Source organism: Thamnophis elegans, chromosome 6 (assembly GCF_009769535.1).
Source record: "Thamnophis elegans isolate rThaEle1 chromosome 6, rThaEle1.pri, whole genome shotgun sequence".
Classification (NCBI taxonomy): Eukaryota; Metazoa; Chordata; class Lepidosauria; order Squamata; family Colubridae; genus Thamnophis; species Thamnophis elegans.
The window spans coordinates 17476825-17502521 of NC_045546.1; the positions used below are offsets into that span (position 1 = coordinate 17476825).

Sequence of the window (25697 nt, forward strand, 5' to 3'; positions counted from 1 at the left end):
TAATTATCTCAGAAGATTTTAATGATGTATATGGTTTAGATAGAAGATAGAAAGACCTGTACGTGGATTAGAGAACAAACAAAAGTATATGATACCATCAAGAGAGTAAAAGATTTGTAATGGAAATGAGCTGGTCACCTGATCTAGAAGAATTGATGGCAGGTGGACCAAGGCAGTCATAGAATGGACCCCACTTGATAAAAAGCATCCATGAAAGAGAACTAAATGGATTGACACCATCTTCAAGTATTGTGTGGCCAATTGGCCAAAGAAAGCTCAAGACCAAGTTGGTTGGAAACATGCGGAAGAGGCCTTCATCCTGCAGTGGATAGACAATGGCTAAAATGATGATGATCAGTGGTGGGATTCAATTTTTTTACTACTGGTTCTGTGGGTGTGACTTGGTGGGCGTGGCATGGCTTGGTGAGCGTGGGTTGGTGGCAGGGGTGGGTTTCAACCGGTTCGCAGCGGTCCCTGCGAACCGGCTGGTCGGCGAACCCGGAAGTAAGTAACTTTCGGGAATGGCGAAGGGCCCACCCGCCCTCCTTACCCGGTTTTGACGAGTTCTGCGCTTCCACGCATGCGCAGGACACATACAGCACCTGCGCGATCCTCCAGGAGCAGCTGGAGCATCGCACAGATGCTAGTACGCATGCGTGCACCGCGCGCGTGCATGAGGATGCCGCCGGCCCCGTTCCAACCGAACCGGTTGGAACGGGGCAAGAAACCCACCCCTGGTTGGTGGGCATGGCAAGGGAAGGATATTGTAAAATCTCCATTCCCTCCCCACTCCAGGGGAAGGTTACTGCAAAATCCCCATTCCCTCCCGATCAGCTGGGACTCAGGAAACAGAGTAGATGGGGCGGGGCCAGTCAGAGGTGGTATTTACCGGTTCTCCGAATTACTCAAAATTTACCCTACTGGTTCCCCAAAACTGGTCAGAACCTGCTGAATACCACCTCTGGTGATGATCTAATAGTTTGCAGATTGTTGCTTTATCTGACAAGATTCTATCTAGAGATGAAGAGCAATAAAGAATCATTCAGAAGTAACTCTGTGTGTCATCCTTACTTTGTGTTAAATATACTCTATGAATTTCTAGGGTGGGAGGGGAGGAATTGCCTTTGCCTTCCTGATAGCCCAAGTTCAAGCCCAGGGACCACATGATGGGCTGAACTTCTGTTCATTGCTCTAGCTGCTGCCATCCTTGCAGTTCAAAGAATACAAAGGAAAGTAGATAAATAGGTACCATTTCGATGGGAAAGTAACAGTGTTTGTGTACCTCCGTGTAGTCATGCTGGTCACATGATCACAGAAGTAGCTTAGCTGGCTCCCTCAGCTAAGAAACAGAGATGAGTAGCACCCTCTGGAGTCAAACATAATTAGGCAGGGGAAACTTTTACCTTTTTTAAAAGAAAAATCAATCTTCCTGCCTACCATAAATTCCAAAAACTGTGCTATCTCTTTGCTCTCTGGGAAAGAGCCCCTTCCTTCTGCAACTCCAGACTACATTCTATCATATGTCCAGATTTACCTTCTTTGACCTGTAGGAAGTTAAAACCTACCCCTTTCCTAGAAAAATGAAATATTTTAGGAAATATTAAAAGGGTAGTATATTTCTTTCTAAAAAAGAAGCAGTAACCCACCCACCACGCTTGTCAATGGGCCATTAAGGCCTGAGCCAGTCTATTCTACGTAGCAAAGATCTATCTCCTTCAGGCAGAGCCATAAAAGGAATCCCAAAACACTTTCATTACATCATCACCCAGCAACAGCTCAATCAAGCTTGGGACTCAAAAGACAACCTACAGAGTTGCCCCTGCATGGCTCCCATGGGAGTTTGACAACCAACCAGAATACAAGCTCAAATTCAAAAGCCCAGAGAAAGCATAGAACTCAGGGATTTTCAGTATCTCTGCTTTTTTTTCCCTTCAAGATCTTCAAGCCATGTGATCCCTCTTTTTCCCAGGACCTCAAACCATGTAGTCCTGTCCACCATTAAAACCATCTTTCCAAGCAGTATCTTTCCAGTGTCTTTCTCCCCACTTGGAACTGAACCCAGAAGGACATTGCTTCCAACAGACCATTTGATTACATTTTTTAGAAAAAAATTATGCCTGGTTAAAGGCATTTTCGTAACTCTTACTAGAATTTATGGTAGGATAATGGATAATAATTTAGAGTAGAAAATCATAGGTCCCAAACAAACGATACACAAAAGGGGGACTGTATCATCCAGGGGGATAGGCAACATCTTCTTGATTTGTCTAGGCATTTTTAAGAATGCTCTTTTTCAGAAAGGAAGAATGTTGAGGCGAAAATGATTTAATTTTCTTGCGCTGGGAATTAGATATCTAAGACAGCTGAGCTGATATAACTGCAAAATTAGCAATGCTTACGCACTTGCTCCTAAATTATATTATGATCTGCTCACCACATATGGCAACGTATTATCAAAAGATTCTGTGAATTTCTGGTGCAGTTTCTTCCAAAGAGGAAAATAGATTCTGGGGGGAAAAATTCCAACACTTTTCTTAGCATCCACCCTTTGGAATTTAAAGGTATCAAAGAGATCTGTTCATCTCATATCCATAAATGCTCAGCTTGAGAAACTTATTTGAAGATAATAGAAACACACAAATAGACGCAGAATACACAAATAGACACTGCTCGCTGTTACCCTGTCGCTTTGTATCCCAAAGAAAAACCAGTTCTGACTGAGGCTTCCCAAGAGCATGAAGCAAACTGCTTGTCCTAACAAAAAACCCTTTTATTAATTTACTGTGAATTCTGCTCATTCACATACAGCAAAGTCTTTCAAGGGAGGATTTACAGTCACAAACCTTATCTGGCTTGGAGAACTGCCAGGCCGATATCTGGAAAACTTGGCAAGGAGTCTCGGAGAATCACAAACCAATTAAGCAAACTAATTGTCTCCTGCAAACTCCACTCCCCTTTCCCTCCTCTTTTATTACCTCTGGGAGGGGCCATTCATCTTCCGCCTGTGGCCTTACTCTCAAGTTGACCCCTGTTCTTTTGCTGTTCCCTTTGTCTGGCAACTCTGCGCATGCGCACACTGGGAACAGGCTCCACCTGTTCGTCTGCCTCACTGATGTCTGACTCTGAAGACAGCTGGTAACTGGCATACGGCTCTGGCCCCATCTCTGCCTCCGACACAGAGCCCTCATCAGCCTCCCCCAGATTCCCAGGACTGGCCCATGTTCCTTCCCAACCTCCTCATTGTCCAAATCTACTGCCAGCTCTGCTGGCGGCCACAACAAAACCAAAGAAAGCCCACCCAAAACTTCACTATGGACCAGAAAAACATCAGAACCAATAAGTCTTATAGGTTTTTGGAGAAAATCTAATACCATCATTTGATAGCAATAAATCATTCAATGTCCTGTATTGAGTATACAACTGAATAAAATCAGCAATCAGCCCAGAGAAGCAGCTAAGAAATAAGAAGGTTGGGCATTCCTGTCTATAAAGAAACCGTATACCAGACATGACTTTTCTCAGAATGTTCTAGAATTTAGATACATAAGTAGACTCTAGATCAGAGGTGTCAAACTCAATTTCAATGAGGGCCGCATCAGGGTTGTGCTTGACCATGGGGGGGGGGGGGGCTGGGAGAGGAGTGGCCAGGGGAGAGGCCAGCTCAATGTCACTCGTGTCAGGGGTGCCTGTGGTGATCTGAATGTTTTGCCAGTAAAAACAGGCTCCCGAACTCCGTTTCAACTATGGTGGCCTCCTGCAACCCTTTGCCAGCAAAAATGGAGCTTGAGAGTGCCACTCACAGCCCTTCCGAGCTCTGCTTTCATTGGCAGAGGCACTGCAGGCTGGTCCATCACTGTTTCCAGGGGGGCCCTATGGGCCAGATCTAAGCACCCTGCAGGCCTAATCTGGGCCCCGGGCCTTGAGTTTGACACCCCTGCTCTAGATCAATTAAAGGTAGTCCCCAACTTACAACCATTTGTTTAGTGACTGTTCAAAGTTACGGCAGCACTGAAAAAGTGACTTGTGATTTTTTTTTTTCATTTATGACCATTACAGCATCTCCATGGTCACGTGATCAAAATCTAGACACTTGGCAACTGACTCATATGTATGACGGTTGCAGTGTCCCGTGGTCATGTGATCAGTTTTCGTGACCTTCTGACAAGCAAAGTCAATGGGGAAGACAGATTAATTTAACAACCACGTTACTAAGTTAAAAACCACTGTGGTGATTCACTTAAAAACTGTGCCAAGGAAGATCATAAAATAGAGCTAGACTCATTTAACTGTCTTGCTTAACAACAGATATTTTGGGCTCATTTGTGGTTGTAAGTCAAGGACTACCTGTAACGTGATTTTGCTTTTTATATACAGTGGTCTCAAATTTGATTTTTGAAAGTGGCACATTTGTACCAGTTATTCACCTCATACAATAGAGTAGTGCGGTGGCCTAGAGGTGGAGCTCTCGCCTCACAATCAGGAGGCTGTGAGTTCGATCCTAGGGAGAGGGAGATATTTCTTTCTCAGGGTGCAATGAGAATATATCTACTAAATAAAACTCTGCATTGGCGACAGGAAGGGCATCCAGCCAGTAAACACTCAGCTCCATTAGTTTCCCAGACTCTATCCCCCGGCCCTGGCAAGGGATTATGGGGTTGTTAAAAGAAGATGATTCACCTAATAGAATGAGATTTTTCAGCTTTGGAACTAAAAGACAATTGAATGAAATAAGAGAAATCTGAAATTGTTAAAATACAACGTGACAGTTCAATCTGGGAGTGAGAAGACTGCCAATTTTGAATATGGTACATCAAGAAGCTGTGACCCGTCAAATGCGCGTGCGACAAAAGTGCACTGAAAAAACCACGGCGAGAAAACCGCGAGTTTGAAATCACACCCACAAAAGAGCGCCGACAAAACTGCGCCCACAAAATCGCGATTAGGGTTAAGGTAAGAGTAAGGGTAAGGGTTAGGGTTATTAATTGTTTTCGCATTGTTTGTTGATGGTGCGCTTTTGTCGGTGCGCATTTGTCGGCGTCCTTCTCTGGGCGTGATTTCGAACTCGCGGTTTTCTCGGCGCGGTTTTCTCGGCACGCTTTTGTTGAGCGTGCATTTGTCGGTGAACCTCAAGAAGCATGGTTCCAACTCAGCTCATTTCTAATGTGTTGATTTTATATCAACAATAAAAATAGGATTACTTTAACTATGTGATTCTTACCTTCTAGACTATTCACATTTCTAGACTGGATCACCCCATTGCTTACTTTTTCCCTATAGTAAAACTTCTGAGAACAACCACGTAACTGTCATTTACTTAGATCAACCTTTAGTAAGAAAATAGAACACTGCTAGTAAGAAAAAAAAGGTATGTTAGCAATATCATACTTCTGTAAAAACTTGAAGGGTGAAAGACGTTACCTTATAGATATCTAGGAATCCACACTGGTGGTCAAATCTGGTGTACAGCTCATTGAGCATACTAATCACTTGCATGGGCGTACACTGGGCACAGACAGCAGTGAAGCCAACAATGTCTGAAAAGAGCATGGTAACATCATCAAATTTTCTGGCTTGAACTTGCTGCCCTTGCCAGAGCTGCTGAGCTACTTCTTCTGGGAAGATCGAGATAAGAAGATCCACCGTTTTCTTCTTCTCCTCTTCTAGAGCTTGGTGCGTTCGTTCCAAGGTTGCTTTAAGCTTGTCCATCCTCTTCTTCAAGCCATCCTGGGCTTTAGCCTGCTCCCCGACAAGGATGACATCACGGGTAGCATCGTGAATTGGTATGTCTGAAAGGTGGAGGCCTCGACCCATCAGTTCGTCCAGCTTGTCCACACATGGTGAGCCCAAAAACAAAATACAGTTTGATTCTGGGACATGGATCATTTGTCCTTTGATTTCCATGACCTGGAATGAAGAGACATTTAATAATGGAGAATTAGACTCTCAGAGCAAACATTTAAAGCTATCAAAGCAGCATCCGTCTGCTTTAGCAAATGATTTTCTGTGCATTCTTTCTTTGCACACATTTTTTCAATTACTATAAATATCAATTGGATTGTTCAAATAACTTGTTTATTGTATATTCTTTTTGGACTGTTCATTAATGCATTCATATTTGTTTTGATTTGATTTTGGTGTTGCCCAAATCCAGACTGACTTTGGATGGCTTATAAATCCCCCTGCTATGTAACGCTGATAAATATACAAAAAGTGTACATGGGAGAAAAGAAATTAACTATGCCAACAGAAAAAAAACAACATAAGGCCAACAGGCATCTTCCTCAAGCAAAACTTGTCAATTACTTGATACAGTGGTGGGATCCCTGAACGCTTCACACATTGTTTCATGCCTAAGCCAGACCTAAACTATTTGATGTCTGGCTTGGCTCAGGAGCTAGGAAAAAGAAATTTTCTCAGCAACTCTTCACTTTGTTTAAATCACTTAATCTGGCAGTTTCTGCCCTTGCCTGCTAAGAGAAAATATGTGCTGTCAAATAAAGTGATATACAGCAATTTAAAGAAAGTTAAATAAAGCTCAGAGTTTCCACTAAATAAGGGGGTTATTTTTCAGCCACGAGTAGAACCAGGCAAACTATTCCTAATTTTTTCCCCCCAACTATATTTATTTCTGAATATTGTTCTTTTGCTTCTTTGGCCAAAACCAACAGAAAATGACTTAAATATGCACATATTTGTTGTATTGCAATAATAATGACTGAACAGCCCTGAGTAAAAAAAATAAAAATAGACTTCATTGCAAGAGTCCATGAGTAGTATTTGATATATCCATGGCCAAAGTTATAATGCATATAAAATTCTCCTTTCTCATAAAATTGCTTTATTTTTTGGGAGAAGCTTTTAGGAACTTATTTGTATGTCATTGCCTAACAATGCACAAATAGTTCGACATTTAGGCAAAGCACCAAAAAATATGTTCATTTGCAAAGTACACAAGGTGCAGGGAAGTAAAACGCAGAGCTTAAATGCATTCCAAGTAGCATTTTCTCAGCAAAATTGACATTTAAATAAATTGGTATTATCAAAAAAAAAAAGGGGGGGAAATTGGAGGATATTTAAGCAGCATGATATCCCTTTCTCTACAAGCTGATGTCTTTAATTACCAAACCGCTTAAAAGTATGGAGGTTGTTTTAACATTGTAGGATGAAAAGGTCCTTGGACACTAGGTTGCTGATTATAACAGCGTATTTGCTTATCAATAGGTCTTCTTTTATTATCATATTTTTATCATATTATCATTCTGCAACACTGAGTGGTGCAATGGCCTAGAGGTGGAGTTCTCGCCTCACAATCAGGAGGCTGTGAGTTCGATCCTAGGTAGAGGCAGATATTTCTTTCTCAGGGCGCAATGAGAATATATCTACTGAATAAAACTCTGCATTGACGACAGGAAGGGCATCCAGCCAGTAAACACACAGCTCCATTCAGTTTCCCAGACTCCACCCCACAAGGGATTATGGGGTCGTTAAAAGGAGATGGTGATTGTCATTCTACAACAACTTTTCTAAAATGCATATATATTTGAAAAGAAGGAGAGAAACATGCCAACTGTTATCATTTGTTTGTTTTTACAAGCTGCAAGTCAGGAAATTCCAGACTTGCTGTTAATTAAGAGTAATTCATAGTCCTGATTGAGTAAAAAAGAAAACTAAGGGTCACAAGGAAGCTCAACCTCTGTCCTCCCCAAGGAGAATGTTACAATGAAAACAAGAACAAACTTGGCCCCTTCGTTTGGCCAGGAACATGCAGCTCCTCCATTACTTCCCTTTCTTTTCTTGCATCATTCCTAGAAAAATGTCAGCATTTTATGGGTGAACATTACCAACAGTTAAGGATTGTTATTAATGAAGCTGATTAAGATTTACAGTGTAGATAATTAACCCCAATGCTTGAAGTCTAACTTACTGCTGTTTTCCCTCAAATAACAGCCGTAAAGGAAGTGAAGAGGCCTCCTTGAAATCTATCTAGCTGTTTGTCCTCCTCTAAGAAGGGAATGGCATTAAATTTATGAGTAGCGGGTTTAAAACGATCGGCTCATTTTTATAAGCATACGGCTTTATACGTAATATGTAAAGAAAAAAGGTTTCTGTTCCTTATTCAAGAAAACAAATGGGTATGGACATTTGGTCAAAATTATTCCAGTCTCATAGATACGATAGAGCCGTGATGGCAAACCTATGGCATGTGTGCCACAGGTGGCATGTTGAGCCATTTCTGAGGGCACGCGAGGCATTGCCCTGTCAGCTTCAGCACGCAGGGAGGCTTTCCTGAAGCCTGTGGAGGGTAAAAAAAACAGCCCAATGCACCTCCCAGAAGTCCAGAGGCTTCAGTGAGGCCTGCGTGCATATCCAGAGGGGGGGGAGGTTGCACACATGCACAGGGAGAAGCGCATTGTATTATGGGTGCATGCATGCGTGACATCCCCCCCGCTTCCCCCACTTTTGGCATGCCTCAACAAAAAGGTTAGCCATCACTGAGATAGATGATAGATTGTAGATCAAGGGTGTCAAACTCAAGGCCCGGGGGCCGGATCTGCCCCATGGGGTCTTAGATCCGCCCTAGAAACAGCAAAGGACCCATCCATGGTGCCTTTGCCAGCAAAAAGGGAGCTTGGGTGGCCACATGTAGCCCTCCTGAGCTCCATTTTCTCTGCCAGAGGGTTGCAGGAGGCCTTCACAGCCCAAAACGAATCTCACGAGGGCCATGGATGGGTCTCCCAAGCTCTGTTTTCACTGGCAGAGGATTGCAGGAAGCCGTTGCAGCTGAAAACAGAGCTTGGGAGCCGGTTTTCACAGGCAGAATGTTCAGGCCACCACACGTGCCCCTGACACAAGTGATGTCAAGCTGGCCACGCCCCCCCCCAGATCAAACACAACCCTGATGTGGCCTTCAATGAAATCGAGATCGACACCCCTGTTGTAGACAGGCCGACTGACGCACAAGGTGTTTTCCTTTCATTCAATTGTACTCGATTCTCTGGCACTGCCTGGACAAGTCCCTGAGGTTTTCTTAGCAAGGTTTCTAAGAAGTGATTTGCCATTGCCTCCTTTTTTTTTTTTTTTTGGAATTTGTTTTTATTTTTAAACATAAAAAACAACATTAAAAAAATTCTCATCCATTACATACAGCATGTCGTTTGGTTACAAGTGTTTTTGCATCCATATTTTCAATTATATTTACTATTTTTCATCTAATATAACTAGGTACCTCACTTTCATTGTACAGTGTATATTCAATTGAGAGCCAAGATGGCGCAGTGGGTAGAGTGCAGTACTGCAGGCCACTTCAGCTGACTGTTATCTGCAGTTCAGCGGTTCAAATCTCACAGGCTCAAGGTTGACTCAGCCTTCCATCCTTCCGAGGTTGGTTAAAACGAGGACCCAGATTGTGGGGACGATATGCTGACTCTGTAAACTGCTTAGAGAGGGCTGAAAACCCTATGAAGCAGTATATAAGTCTAACTGCTATTGCTATTGCTATAATTACAATTAATATATTTTTCCCAATAAACCTAATTCCCTTACATTCTTGATTGTCTGTTTAATAACAATATACCTTTATATAATCACATATCCCGATATGAAAATATTTTACCAACCATTTATATTTGTATATCACTATTTTCAATTATATATAATCCCACCAATCAACTATCGAGTATGCTTATGTTCATTATTGTCCTTGTACATCATACATTCAAACAAAGATGTTATTCCTTCATTTTTCAACAAGGTATTCTAAATAGTCACTTCATATATATACCAATTTTAATTACTTCCTTATTAAGATTATTTATCAACAACAAGATATCTTTATAATATATACTTAAAGTTATACATTATATCACCAATCCTCTATCAAGTATACATACGTTCATTATTATCCTTATCCATTTGCCATTGCCTCCTTTCTAAAGCTGAGAGAAAGTGACTGGCTCAAGGGCATCTAGATGGCTTTGTGCCCAAAGTGGGATTAGAACTTATACTCTCCCAGGTTTCAAATCACTAGCCTTAACCACTACACCAAACTCCATAGAGAAGATAACCCTTTATAAAAAGACTTTTGCCTGGAAAGTTGTAACTTACTTTCAGTGCCTCTCCCTTGTTCTTTGTGTTTTGCTGCGTGCTACACAAAATCTACTGTTACAGTTGTTACTTTTAGAATACACACTGCCACAAGGCTCAGCTATCAGAAGACCCGTTCCACAAAGGTGGACTGCAGATGTAACCAACAACATAGCATCATAACATCCTAGAGTAGGAAAGAGCTACTCAGGCCACTGAATTCTATTCTTGCTCCATCCAAGAGTCCAAGATGAAATGTCACTGGGGGTTTTACCTCTGTTTGAAATATGAAGGGGAATCCATCATCACCTTGGGATAACTTATTACGCTGTGAAGCTAACTGTGCTCCTACCTTGTTTCGCCAAAAATAAGACCTCCCTGGATAATAAGCCCAATTGGGCTACTGAATGCATGCACTAAAATAAGACCTCCCCTGAAAATAAGCCCTCCCCAAAAATATTGCAACACAGCAGCAGCCATGAGGTGACCACGCCCGCCGCCTCCTGCACTTCAAAAATAATAAGACTTTCCTGAAAATAAGGCCAAGTGCTTATTTCAGTGGTCAAAAGAAAATAAGACCCTGTCCTTGTAGAATGTTCCTGGTAAGATGCAAATAAGAGTGTATTTATTTATTTAGTAGGTTTATTTGGTCACGCATCTTATATAGCATAACCTTGGGTGGCTTACAAAACAATAATAAAATATTAAAAATGATAAAACCAGCAAAAAATCCCAAACCTTCCAATATTATACTTCCATGTTGGAAGCACCAAAGAGTTCCATGGTGAAATGATTAACCGGTGACATCACCGTCCCAGGGGATGCCCCAGTTGGGGGCTCCTTTCGCTTTTCCATTAATGAGATCACTGAAGTGGTATCTATTTATCTACTTGCATGTGCATGCTTTCATACTCCTAGGGTGGCAGGACCTAGAGAGAATAATAGGAGCTCACCGCATCACGCACCAGTACTCGGAGTTTGAACACGGGCCTGCAAATTGTGAACCCAGCACCCTAATCACGTGAGCCAACAAGCTGCTAATCATCCTATAACTTAATTGTATTATTGTATACCATGTATTCAAAAAAGACAAGAGTTGAGCTTTTGACTACTTTCAATGTGACATCCTCAGGTATTTCAAGGTTGCCATCATCTCTGTTCTCTCTCCCTCTCAAAGCTAAACATTTCCAATTTAGATTTTTTAATAAAATGTTTTCTGGGCAAAGCTGTGTGAAATAATAAATATGCAGAGACTTTTCTTTTCCTGTGCTACTAATGTTTGTTAATAAATATTGATAGCATCATAAATATATGAGTATGGATTACTGTAGCATGTTTATGGTGTCACTAACCAGTATCCCCCGTTTTGTTTAATATTCAAAATTAAAAAGAGAAGTACTACAGTCTAGGGAATGAAAGTATAATAATAAAGACCCAGCATGTAATAATAACAATAATGTCCTGGTTTTCTATTAAAAGTACCAGAACAGCTTGTTTCCATGCGTTATAAAATCAAAAGCAGAACAAGCACATCATCCATATTTTTTTCTCTCTACAAAGAAACATATTATATAGCCAGCATTTTGTTTTCCACTTTTGAGCTGGAAATGTAAACGTCTCAATGTTCTGCCTGCTGTTTTTAACCTGCTGCTTTGGATTTGGCTTTCATCTGGTATTGTTTTGAACTGTTTGTTTTACGATTATTGCTTCTAATTACTTTTTGTAAAGTTTCGTTTCGTTTTTAATCACTTTGTATATTCACAAGCAGAAGTGCAAATCAAAATCAAACTCTGAAACTGTTAGGATCATGGTGTTTCTAATTATGCCAAGAGGCACAGGTTATAGTCTACACCTTCTTGGATTCCTTTAGCTCTCCAGGGTATTCAAATGAGCTCCTAAAAAACAGTGAAAAATTTGTGGGTAGGATCTAGACACCGCTACTCATTTCATATGAGGAAATAAGAGGAGAATGCAACCCCAAATATAGTGGCATCTATCAATCTATTTGTCAGTGTCAACTCGCAAAGCATCCCTGGCCTGCTCTCGAGTTGCCATAGGCAAGGAGGATGGGAAACTGGAGAAGCAGCTTGGGAGCCACAAACAGAAGCACATTTCAGGCAAATTTTTCTCAAGGCTGTCTCCCTGGTTACCCACCACAGCCTGAGGGGCGTGAGCTCTACAGCCCGCAAAAGTGCTCTGTTGGAGAATGTGATTTATGACATACCTTGTGGGGAGGGGGGAAACAGGGTCATTACTGGGCCATAAATTACGTGGGGTTGGTTGAGTTGACTGAGTATGTGCTGGGTATGTGCCGACATGTTGCTCCTAATAAATAGCTGGATTATTATTTTTTTGAAGCTTGTTTCAAGGCTCATGATTTAATTAGAACATCCATCGGAAACCTGACAGACAGTCTTAGGAGATAGTGCAAACAAACACAGCCAGATAAGAGACAATTGAGCCCACAGAAGACTAACTCCATCTTTACTGAAAGGCTACACTAACAGAATCTTGCGAATCTGAATGGATATCTTGCTCCTCTCCCTGCTCCTCTCTTTTAAAGTCTATCAAAATAAGAAGGATCCCTTCTAAAATGTTGGGCTCATTTATATCTTATCTGGCTGTTGTCCTAGTCTGCAGCTCTTCCTTCTGTCTTTCAAAGTCATCTCCATACACCATTGTAGTATTCTTTCCAAAGTATGAACAACTTTGTTTGTCATTATATGGCAGATACAGTTTTCCTGATCTACATCTTCAAGTAACCAAGATGACTAATGCTGCAGGATACCAGAAGGCCAAGCATCAAAGAACTGATGCTTTCACATTGTGATGTTGGAGAGTCCCTTGGACTGCAAGGAGATCACATCAGTCAAGCCTAAAGGAAATCAACCCTGACTGTTCTTTGGAAGGACAGATATTGAAGCTGAAGCTCAAATACTTTGGCCACCAAATTAGAAGAGAGAACTTACACGGTTGTTGGAAAGACTGAAGGCCAAAGGAGAAGGAGATGGCAGAGGATGAGATGGTTAAACAGTGTCAGCTACACAATGAATACTAATTTGGGCAAACTCCAGGAAATAGTGGAGAAAAAGGGGAGTGGCTTACTGTGGTCCATGGAATCACAGAGAATCAGGCATGACTTAGCAACTGAACAACAACAACAATTTCTTGAGGATCACTCATTACATCATCTGCCTTATGCTTTGTTGACATTTCTTCCATGATGTGATTTGCGGACTATCATTTGGTGACTACATAGAATGAACTTCCCCTGTGATGGCAAATACTCTTTAGAACAGGGGTCTCCAACCTCGGCAACTTTAAGACTTGTGGACTTCAATTCCCAGAATTCCAACCCTAACCCTAACCCAGAATTCTGGGAATTGAAGTCCACAAGTATTAAAGTTGCCAAGATTGGAGACCTCTGCTTTAGAATGACTTCTCCTAAAAGGTTTCCTGAAATGGTGTCACATTTTAGATGCTTTTTAAAAATAACACTTTTTAATGATGGCTTCACTTAGTATTAACTTCCTCAATATCTATCTTCTTATGGATTATTTCAACTCTTTTTTTAAAATCCCATTTTTATTTTCTGTCCTGGTAAGTACTGCAAATCAGTTTGGATTTTTAAAAAAATAGGAAGTAACTCAAAAGCACTTTTAATAAATAGTTATTTATAATAATGTAACTGCACATAAATTTTAAATGAATTGTTGCCATTGCTATCTGTCAAAGTTGCCATCTTGGTGTATTATTTTTATTGTAAAGCCTGGTCAAAGATCAGAACATATATTAATACAATACAATGATGCAATAGCAGAATTGGAACGGACCTTGGAGGTCTTCTAGTCCAACCCCCTGACTAGGCAGGAAACCCTATACCGTTCCAGACAAATGGCTATCCAACATCTTCTTAAAGACTTCCAGTGCATTCACAACTTCTGGAGGCAAGCTGTTGCACTGGTTAATTGTTCTAACTGCCAGGAAATTTCTCCTCAGTTCTAAGTTGCTTCTCTCCTTGATTAGTTTCCACCCATTGCTTCTTGTTCTACCCTCAGGTGCCTTGGAGAATAGGTTGACTCCCTCTTCTTTGTGGCAACCCCTGAGATATTGGAACTCTGCTATCATGTCTCCCCTAGTCCTTCTTTTCATTAAACTAGACATACCCAGTTCCTGCAACCGTTCTTCATATGTTTTAGCCTCCAGTCCCCTAATCATCTTTGTTGCTCCTCTTCTCTGCACTCTTTCTAGAGTCTCCACATCTTTTCTACATCATGGCGACCGAAACTGAATATACTTACATATACATATACATGCACACACACACACACATACACGCACACAAACACACACACATCTATCTATCTATCTATCTATCTATCTATCTATCTATCTATCTATCTATCTATCTATCCATCCATCCATCCATCCATCCATCCATCCATCCATCCATCCATCCATCATTCCTCATTGCTTCTTTTCTTTTCGAGTTTTGGAAGATAAATTGCAAAATTGCTGCTGTGATAGCGACAGATCCAAGTTATATACATTCCAAAGCTGACACCTTTAAAAGAGGACAAGTTCATTTCAAAAGGCGTTTACTCTTTCCATCAGAAGACTTACCATCATTTTAGAAAGATGATTACACCTTAAGACCAGGATGTACGACTGAGCTTCAAAGGCTTTGTGAAATCTCAAGAGTTCTGACTTTGTGTGAACTCCAAAGTCTGTCTAATGGAATTGTCTAAGGGAATTGCATTTGAATGTGTGAGAGAACTGAAATAGAGGCAGTCCTCAACTTACTACCACAACTGACAGTGGAATCTTCAGTCACTGAATGAACTGGTTGTTAAGTGAGACATCACATGACCAATGCGTTCAACAACTGTAATCTTGGAATACGCCTGGTTGTAAGTGTTAAGTGATCTCCTGGGTAATTAAGCAGACAGGCCAGATTTGGCTCACAGGGTGCTTAGATCTGGCCCACAGGGCCACCCTGGAAACTGGCCCACGGTGCCTCTGTCAGCAAAAATGGAGCTTGGTAGGGCCACATGCGGCCTTCCCAAACTCCATTTTCAGTGGCAGAAGATTGCAGGAGGCTGTCGCAGCCGAAAACAGAGCTCAGGAACCTGTTTTCACTGGCTGAGTGCTCAGGCTGCCACAGGAGCTGCTGACATGAGTGACGTCAAACTGGCCTCGCCCACAGTGGCCCCGCCCACCCCAGCCCCTTGAGATCAAACAACCCTGAGGTGGCCCTCAGTGAAATTGAGTTTGACACCCATGTTTTAGAGGGCAGGACTTTTTCTCTCAAGAGGCTGGCTGAAAAAGATCCATCCTGAAATCCAAGCAGGATTTTGGCAAAGTGTGTTTGCAGTACGGGATGATTGCAGCCAGCCCTTCTCTCATTTCTGAGAGGCTGTGCCAGTGGATCATATTGCAACACACCATGCCAAAATCCAGTTTGGTTTTCTGGATGGACCTTTTCCAGCCAACCCCAGAAACTGCTTGGCAGGCAGCAATGGTTTGTGACCTTCCCTGCTGGCTTCCCCACTGACTTTATGGGGAAGCCGGCAGGAAAGATTGCAAATGGTTATCACATAATCACAGGATATATGGCAGCCAGTGTTAAAGATAAAAGGGTTGCCACGTGTCCAGATCACAAACGCATGGCTGCAGGCATAGTGCAGGGGTATTGCAATGGCCACAACTTTAGGCATAGATCCCTTCATTCATAATTTTAAATGGTCTCTGAATGAATGGCCATTGAGGCATTAAGCCATGTATTAAATATATTGAGTTGACCACATGAATTATATTCCTATGTCATAATACATTAACTATTTTTTGTCCTGATTTTTGAAGGTGGCTTCTACCACCTCACTCAAAGGCAAGCTGTGGTCTTAGACTGGAAAAAAATTTATACTCCTGCCTAAAGAAACAGAATAGAATAATAGAGTTGGAAGGGATCTTGGAGGTCTTGTAGTTAAACCCTCTGCTCAGGAGAAAACCCTATATCCGTGATGGCGAACCTATGGCACACTTGCCCAAAGTGGCACGTGAAGCCATGTTGCCTGGCACGCAAGCCGTCGCCCATTCCTCTTCTGGGTTTCAGGCATGCATGCGTGCCCAAAAATCAGCTAGCCTTCATGCGTGCAGCAGTGCCAGAAACCGGAAAACTCTTCTGCTTTCCACCGGCCAGCTAATCGTCATGCAAGCATGCATGTCAGCAACCCGGAAAACTAGCTGGCCAGCACACATGCGCACTCCAGAAACCAGAAGTTCATTTTGGGGCACATGCATGCACCCTGGGCAGCTCTTCTTCTGGGTTGTGGCCCAGACGAATGCATGCACACACTCCCTTTTCGGCACTTGGTGCCGAAAAGGTTCACCATCACTGCCCTATACCGTTTCATTCCAGTGGTTGTCTAATCTATTCTTAGAAACTTCCAATGTTGGAGCACCTACAACTTCTATTCCGCTGATTAATTGTTCTAACTGTCAAGAAATTTCTCTTTGTTTCTAGGTTGTTTCTCTCCTTGATTAGTTTTCATCCATTGCTTCTTGTCTTGCCTTCAGGTGCTTTAGACAATTAACCTCATCTTCTTTGTGGCAGCCCCTCGAATGTTGGAACACTGTTATCATGTGGGCCTCTAGTCCTTCTCTCTAGTTTCATTAAACTAGAGAGATTACAGAAGATATTATAGGCTTCAAGTGGAAAACCTCCCACCCCATTCTATATAATCATGTGCAAAAAAAAAAAAAAAAAAAAGCTATGCGGTTGCCTGTTGTAAGAAAATTGCACGTGAAATTTAAATAGTTGAGAAAGATACGTAGGTTCAGAAATTTCTTTCTCCATGAAATGCACCTTTTTGTCTAAGCTTCCATTGTTGAATTCCCCCAGAATGAATTGTCAAGTGGCATTGTTCTTCACAGCATCAGACTTACTGTTACGATTCAGGTTATTTATAGACAATGCCAGGGTATTACATAACGTACAATAGCTCCAAACCCCAAGCCAAGTTTAGCCTTTCTTCTTCTTCTTCTTCTTCTTCTTCTTCTTCTCCTCCTTCTCTTCTTCTTTTCCTCTTCTCCTTCTCTTCATCTTCTTTTCCTTCTGCTTATCTTCTTCTCCTACTTCTTTTCTTCTTCTTCTTCTCCTTCTTCTCTTCTTCTCCTCCTCCTCCTCCTCCCTCCTCCTCCTCCTCCTCCTCCTCCTCTTCTTCATCATCTTCTTCTTCCTTCCTTCTTTCTTCTTCTTCTATTGATTTGTGATCCCTTAAGCTGTAGGAGTAAAAACGTCAGAAATGCAAGGGGCCTTATTAAGGGAGATGGTGGAAGTGTCTTGCACCAATAAATGTCAGCCAATTTGCTGTGAAAAGAAAATAAATCTGGGAAATAAAAGGGCAAGCACGTTTCAAAGCTACAGGTCCAAATGGTCTCAAAAGATAACATTCTCCCAAAACAGACTTTCTGAAAAACAGAGTTTATATACAGAGGCTGAAAATCTACAGGACTCTGGTCATTTTTCAGAGCACAGAATAAAAGATGCAGCAGCTAGGAAGCATTGGTGGGGATCCTGTAATGAGTAGCTGTTTTTTGGAAATGCAGAATTTACTTTTTTCCAACTGTAACTTCAGTCCCAAGAGGAAAAGTTTTGGTTTCAGTTGAATATTAATATTTTAAATCTTCTGAATTATTTTATATATCCAAAACCAGCATTTTCTAACATTTTTGCACTTCTACCAAGCATGATAAAATGACCTTTCTTGTGGTTCACACTTCTTACATAAATTTGAAATATTTTTATACTGTATATTCTAGATAATTACTCTGGTATCTTTTGTCAATGATAAAGCATTTTATGAAAAACTCTCTTTGAGTTTACAACATAGTATACATTTCAGTCCTTTCAACCACATATTTTTCTATTGTTCCATCTGCATATTATAACCAAAACTTTTAGCCCATTTATCTAGCACACATTCCTTAACCTCTTCTGTTTCAAATTTCAATAAAAGTTTATACCTTTTAGCAATCACAACTTGTTCATCACCTGTATATAATTCTGTTTCAAAGATCAGTCTTACAATGTCAAATATCATAAATTCTTTTATCTACTTTTCTACTTTAAACATGAGCACCAAAGAATTGAAGCCTTTGAACTATGGTGCTGGAGAAGACTCATATGAGTCCCTTGGACTGCAAGGCAATCAAGTCAGTCAGTCTTGACCTGACTGCTCTTTAGAAGGCTAGATCCTGAAGATGAAACTCAAATACTTTGGCTACCTATTGAGAAGAAAGAACTCACTGGAGAAGACCTAATGGTGGGAAAGATTGAGGGCAAAAAAAGAAGGAGACAAGAGAATGAGGTGACTGGATGGAGTCACTGAAGCAGTCAATGTGAGCTTAAATGGATTCCGGAGGATAATAGAGGGCAAGAAGGCCTGGAGGAACATTGTCCATGGGGTCATGATGGGTCAGACACAACTTTGCAACTACCATGTTTCCCAGAAAATAAGACAGGGTCTTATTTTCCTTTGACCTCCAAAGTAAGCGCTTGGACTTATTTTCAGGAGGTCTAATTTTTGAGGTGCAGGAGGTGGTCAGTGTGGTCACCTCATGGCTGCTGCTGTGTTGCAATATTTTTGGGGAGGGCTTATTTTCAGGGGAAGGCTTATTTTAGCGCATGCACTCAAAAGCCCAACTGGGCTTATTATCCAGGGAGGTCTTATTTTGGGGAAAACAGGGTAACAACAGCAACAATAAATAATTAGGTGGAAAGTCCATTGCATGTACAAAGATGGAAATATTTAACAATACCTACAATAGAGGGACGGTTAATGAAACTGACAGAACTCACCGAAATGGCCTTGGTTTGATCAGAGAGAAGGCAATATTTACATTTATTGGTGATTGAAAACGAAAGCGGTGTGGTCGCCAGTGTTGAACCGCTGGGAAGGTTGAGAGTTCAATCCTAAGTAGTGGCAGATGTTTCTCTCTCTTAGAAAAAACATCTGCTGCAAATTTCACATGGTGTCAAGATAGGCATCTGGGCAGTAAACACTCCATCCGGTTCCCCCGACTGTATCCCAAATTAAGGGACTACAGGGTCATAAAAAGGAAGTATTGTTGACTGAAACCCCCTTTGAAGTTTTTGTATAAAACAGAAAAAAAATGAACGTATGATTTCTGATTTTGACTATTGGATATTATAAAATACAGAAAGAAAAGTCATGATGTAATGGGAGGGAGGGAGGGAGGGAGAGGGGGGTCAGCTTATAATTGTACTTATGACTCCTGCAAAAACCAGAAGCCACTTTATATCTTTTTTTTTTTCCTTTCTAGTTTTCTCCTATTATTTCTGTTTGTACTCTTAGGTTTTTCCTTTTCTTTCTTCCTTTTTGTTCTATTCTAGTCTTCTTCTTGCATTTAATTTTTTTCAATAAATAAAGCAAATGCAGGAGATACTCCAAAGTCCCCCTATCGTGTATTCTCTCTGGAATGATAATCCCCACCCCACCCCACCCCGCGGAGGTGTGTGTCAAGTTTCCAACTAATACCTCCCATTTGATAAGAATTCCGAGGCAGGCAATTTCCTCAAAGAACAATTTATTAGGGCATATCATATATTGGCACGTTCCTAGTGGAAAACCGGCTCTAAGTCCCCACTGGTTTTATACCCAATAAAAAGTAAAAGGTTGTCACTTCCCCCAGAGGTGGTATTCAGCTGGTTCTCTCTGGTTCAGGCAAACTGGTAGTGGCGGCTGTGGGAGGCTTCACTCACCTGCCCCGACGTAATGTGTGGGCGCATGCGCAAACAAGGCACGTGTGAGTGAAACAAGGGCGTACACGTGCTCACATTTGAGAACCAGTAGGGAAGATAAGTGAATCCCACCGTGGACTTCCCTCTCCCAAGAATCTCCAGTCACATGGTCCAATCAGCATACAGGGCAGTTGCTAGGTGACCTCAGTCTCCACCTTTTGAACACCAACGTCCTTGATTCCCAGGGAAAAAATTTCTTTTAGGCTACAATACCTCAGCTATCTCTATACCCACCTCCCTGGCCCCTTTGCTCCAGCCCTAAAGCAGTGAGAAGAGCAACCTTCCTAGAGAAAACTACAAAGAAGAAAATGGCCACAGTTCAGCCAACTTCAGGGTTAACGGTCTACATGGTTCCCATTATAGGGCTTTTTAAAAGATGCTTAAAAAGTGGCTCTGCTCCCAGTCCTGGGATTAGAGCAGTGGCCACCAATCTTTTGGGCACCACAGACCGGTTCTGTGGAGAGAGGTTTTTCTGTGGACCAGAGGATACATAGTTTCGCATGCTGCCTGCATCTTGCGAATGGGGCTTCGTTTGTTTGCACGGCCCAGTTTCTGGCATGCTGCAACCCGGTGCCTGGACCCCGGGATAAGAGTGTGTGTGCTGAGCCTTTGTTAGTTCGTTTTGTATTTCAAAATGTTTGCTTCTTTTACCTTTCTGCAGGCCCTTTAAAAAAAAAGTTTGCAATTTTTGTGTGCACTGTAAACTGCCCAGAATCTTCTGGGATTCAGGCAATCCTCCAAATCTAATAATAAACTAAAAACAATATTGCACAATTTGGATTCTGTGGAAATACAGAGGAAGATCTGTTGCTGTGCGGGTGAGTGACAGTGTGGATATACATTTTTAAAAAGCTGTCCATCCATCAATTTCTTTGTTGTGAAGCTATACATTCTAGCGAGTACAAAGAGATTTGTCTTTCGAAGCAAAAAGTATCCATCTCCTGCATTAGCACTGCTACCCACAAGCATTCTTTTATGCAGGGGTGTCAAACTAAAGGCCCAGGAGCCAGGTCTGGGCCGCAAGGTGCTTAGATCTGCCTGTGGGGGCTTCCGGGAAACAATGAGGGACTGGGCCTGAGGTGCCTCTCTCAGCGAAAATGGAGCTCAGGAGTATGCCCCCCCTCGAACTCCATTTTCACTGGCCCAGGGTTACAGGAGGCCATCGCAGCTGAAAACGGAGCTCGGGAGTCTATTTTCTCTGATGGAGTGCTCGGGCTGCCAGAGGTGCCCCAACATGAGTGATGTTGAGCTGACCACTGTGGCCACGCCCACCCCAATTGCCTGAGGTCAAACACAACCCTAATGTGGCCCTCAACAAAATCGAGTTTGACACCCCTGTTTTATGGTACAGGTAGTCCTCACTTAACAACCGGTCACTGAGCAACCATTCTAAATTACAATAAACATCCCAAGAACTACTTATGACCCAATTTCAAAGTTCCAAGGGCCACATAGACATATATACCATAGTCATGTAATTGCATTCTGAGTGCTTGGCAACAGACTAGCATTCAGGGCCATTTGCCGTGTCTCATAGCTATGTGACCATGATTTTTGGCATTTTTTTTTGCCAGTTTCTGATGTTTACTTCCAGTTTCTGGCAAAAAAAAAACCAGTCCATTGGAGGAAACAGGCTACCTAACAACTATGGCATTCACATAACAACCATTGTAAAAAGATCATAACATTGGAGACACTAAATAACCACCATGATTTATGGTCATAATTCCAGACTCAATTTACAACCGTAAGCCAAGGACTACCTGTGCAATAATATAAAACTTTCTATTTTCCACAATAGCAGCAGATGCACACTGGGAAGAAATGGTAGTAATAAGCAATACGCACTAAGTAATATGCAAGTAATAAGCAAGGAAGAATGCTAGCAGAGGTTTTTTTTTTTTTAATCAACTTACGTTAGCCTTTTGAAGCTCTTTTCCAAGAGCACCTCCTGTGCAGATGTGTTTTTACGCTTCATTCCTAATATACAAATGCTAAACATAGAATTACAGGCAGAAAGCTAACATGGATATATTGGCCCTTAGATTGAAAGGACAATTAGCTAACCCACCTCTGATTCCAACATCATTAGGATTAGAACTGATTTTGAATCACAGTGGCACAGTGATTAGAATGGTTAGAATACAGTATTGCAGGCTAACTCTGCCCACTGCCAGCAGTTCGATTTTCACCAGCTCAATGTTGATTCAGCCTTCCATCCTTCTGAGGTCAGTAAAATGAAGATCTTAGATTATTGGGGCAACATATAGATTCTGTAAACCACTTAGAGAGGGCTGTAAAGCACTATGAAGTGGTATATATCTAAGTGCTATTGCTATTTCTGTTTTAGGACAATTAATTCCTCCATAGCCATAAACTGAAACAGGGGGGAAAAAACACTTCCTGGAATTTTTGCATTTTGTTTTTTGAAAGTATGCCTGGTGGCTTATGCGCCATGTGGCTTAACCCACACACCTCATGTGTTCCTGGATGCTCCTGCTGTCCTGTTCTATTGAGCCAATACCTCATATTAGGCTAGAAGCATTATTTTAAATTGCTGTGCCTTTTAAAGCCTTCTCTTTCTGAAGAAAGATTTCTTGCAGATATTCCTTCTTATGCATCAGCATTACTATATACTTTAGGTATGAATTATTGCATTTAGCAATAGCACTTAGACTTATATACCGCTTCACAGTGCTTTACAGCCCTCTCTAAGCGATTTATAGAGTCAGCCTATTGCCGCAAAAATCTAGGTCAGTGATAGCTAACCTTTTTCAGATCGCATGCCAAAAGCGGGGGGAGCGCAGGGGGGTTGTGTGCATGTGTGCCCACACCCATAATGCTATGTGTGTGACAATTCTTGCGTGCATGCACGCGCGTGCCCCCGCTCCTCCATTTTGGCCAGTGATAGACACATTTTTTGCCCTCCCCAGGCTCCAGAGGCTTTCTAGGAGCCTGGGGAGGGCAAGAACAGCCTCCCACCACCTCCCTCCACCCCCCAGAGGCCCTCTGAAGGCTTCCCTGAAGGCTCCAGAGAGCAAAAAACCAGCCCTACAGACAAAGCGAAAGTCACCATTCCAGAACTTCTGGGTTGTCTGCACGGCCGTTTTTCACCCTTCAAAGGGTTCAGAAAGCTTCCCTAAAGGCTTTGGAGCGCGAAAAGCCTCCCAATACACAAAGCGAAAGTCCATTCCCAAACTTCCAGTTTGCCCACTGCGTGATTTTTCAGCCTCCCTTTCAGGGAAGCCTCCGGAGGGTGAAAAATGGCCAAAAAAGAAGAGCCAAATCAGCTGGCCAGTGTGTGAATGCCACCCTGGAGCTGACAGGGCAACGCCTCACATGCCCTAACAAATGGCTCTGCTTGCCACCTGTGGCACACGTGCCAAAGGTTCACCATCACAGATTTAGGTCCTCATTTTACCCACCCCGGAAGGATGGAAGGATGAGTCAACCTTGAGCCTGGTGAGATTCAAACTGACAAATTGTAGGTAGCCAGTGATCAGCAGACGTAGCATGCAGTATTGCACTCTAACGATTGCACTATCATGGCTTTTTGTATCAGGGGTCTCCAACCTTGGCAACTTTAAACCTGGTGGGCTGCATGACACACACACCCATGCTCCCCTGCCCCACTGTGCATGTGCCCCCCCCAACCATTTTTGGCTTCCAGGCTGGTGCAGGAGGCTTTCCAGACCCAAAATGAGGTGTGTGGGGCACTGTCCCACTGTGCCCTGTTTTCACTTCTAGGTTGGTGCAGGAGGCCTTCCAAGCCCAAATTGGGTGCAGAGGGGGATGTGTGACCCCAAAATGCAATGTGAATGCCCCCCATGCACACGCCCTGCCCCCTGTGTGTGTGTGCACATGTCCCCCACATGTGCCCCATCCCCGCACATGCGCAGAAGAGATCCAAAGACCAGCTGGCCGATGGAAGGTGCAGACATGCAGTGGAACTGAACAGGGGCGATGACTGGCATGCCCGCAGAGAAGGCCCTGTGTGCCACCTGTGCCACAGGTTCGCCATCTCAGGTACAGGGTCTCTTGCTCGAGCAGGGGGTTGGAGAGGAAGACCTCCAAGCTCCCTTCCTATTCCATTATTCTATGTTCTAGGTGCAGTTCAATCAAAGCAGAACAGAGATCTTGACAATAGCATCCCAATGCTATAAGCTAAAATTCATTTCTATTCCATTTGCAACTGCATCATAATGTTGGTTCAGGTTTCAGTTTGCGATTCCCCAACAGACTGAAATACTTTTCACATCCATACATGTACATACTGTTGCCCAGTCTGGTCTCACTTGCCTGTGAAGCACCAGCTCCAAAAAGCTGACGCAACCTCTACAGCAACCTTCTGCTTGAGGATGGTGTCAGAGAGAAAGTCTGGTCTGAGAGACGGCAGGAGACTTTACAGAGCTCGGAGCTGAAAGTCTACAGATGGATTGGCAAGCAGGTAGCAAGATTATGAGTCACTTATGAGTCACAGACAAGGAAAGGGGCTATAATTCAACTCCTTGCCTGAGAAACTACCGGTATCCTTTGCTTACGAGCACCATTGAGCGCAATGTTGCTGAGCAAAACATTTGTTAAGTGAGTTTTGCTCCATTTTAAAACTTTTCTTGCAACAGTTGTTAAGTGAATCACCACAGTTGTTAAATCAATATCAGGGTTGTTAAGAGAATCTGGATTCTCCATTGACCGCTTGTCAGAAGGTCGTAAACATGAACCCAGGACACTGCAGCCATCATAAATGCGAGTCAGTTGCCAAGCGTCTGAATTTTGATCACGTGGATCAGAATTTCTGTTTCTTAGCAAACGTGATTGTTAAACAAGTTAGGCCCAATTTTACAACCTTTTTTTGACCACGGTTGTTCAGTGAATCATGCGATCATTAAGGGACTCATGCTTCCCCCCTTACTTTGTCATAAGATGGCTGTCAGGTCTCAATATGATCCCCAGGACACCTCAACCATCATGAATACATGCCATTTGTTTGCTTGTTTTAAATTTCTTTAGTTAATACTAGTTGATAACCTGGCATTGCCAGGGTATTTATTTATCCTAATGCATACATTTGTCCTCAAAATATCCTGGACCAAATGTAATTTCTAATGTTGGATTTTCCCCCTTACCAGACAGAGCCAACCTTGTGGAGTACTGTGAAGCTGTTACCATGGCAACTCCACTGCGCTATACAGTAGAAGCCGTTTTACGGCACAACTGACTGTATCTTAACAGAACACAGACCCCGAGGGGTGTTAGAGGTGCCTTACCCCCAAAGTATTTGTTTCCAGAGAGTTAAGTCATCTGTGTAGCAAGTTTCATTGAAATTGCTCGAGGCATTCCAGAGTTATGCTGGAAACATACACATACACGCACACACGCACACACGCACACAACCGCGCACACACACATATATATGTGTGTGTGTGTGTTATATATATATATATATATATATATATATATATATATATATATATATATATGTCATATATGTTATATATATGTGTGTGTATACATAGTTATATACATATACACTACACATATACATACATACATACATATATCACATACATAAGAAGAAGAAGAAGAAGAAGAAGAAGAAGAAGAAGAAGAAGAAGAAGAAGAAGAAGAAGAAGAAGAAGAAGAAGGAAAAAAAATTGTTTTCTTTGTATTTTATATATTAAAATACATGCCATTATTAAGCAGCATTTCAGTGCTTTTATAACTTTGAAGAGTTCCTAATGGAATTGTCGTAAATTGAGAACTAGCAATAGCAATAGCACTTAGACTTATA

General features: G+C 42.1%; 1 protein-coding gene across 1 annotated transcript in view; it reads right to left on the reverse strand.

Annotated features, from left to right (window-relative positions):
- The window catches only part of GUCY1A2 (guanylate cyclase 1 soluble subunit alpha 2), a 241801-nt gene that overhangs the window by 124442 nt on the left and 91662 nt on the right, over positions 1 to 25697 (reverse strand). Inside the window, exon 5 of the mRNA XM_032220051.1 lies at positions 5419 to 5904. Within this exon, the coding sequence (XP_032075942.1) occupies positions 5419 to 5904 (486 nt within the window). The remainder of the gene's footprint in view (positions 1 to 5418; positions 5905 to 25697) is intronic.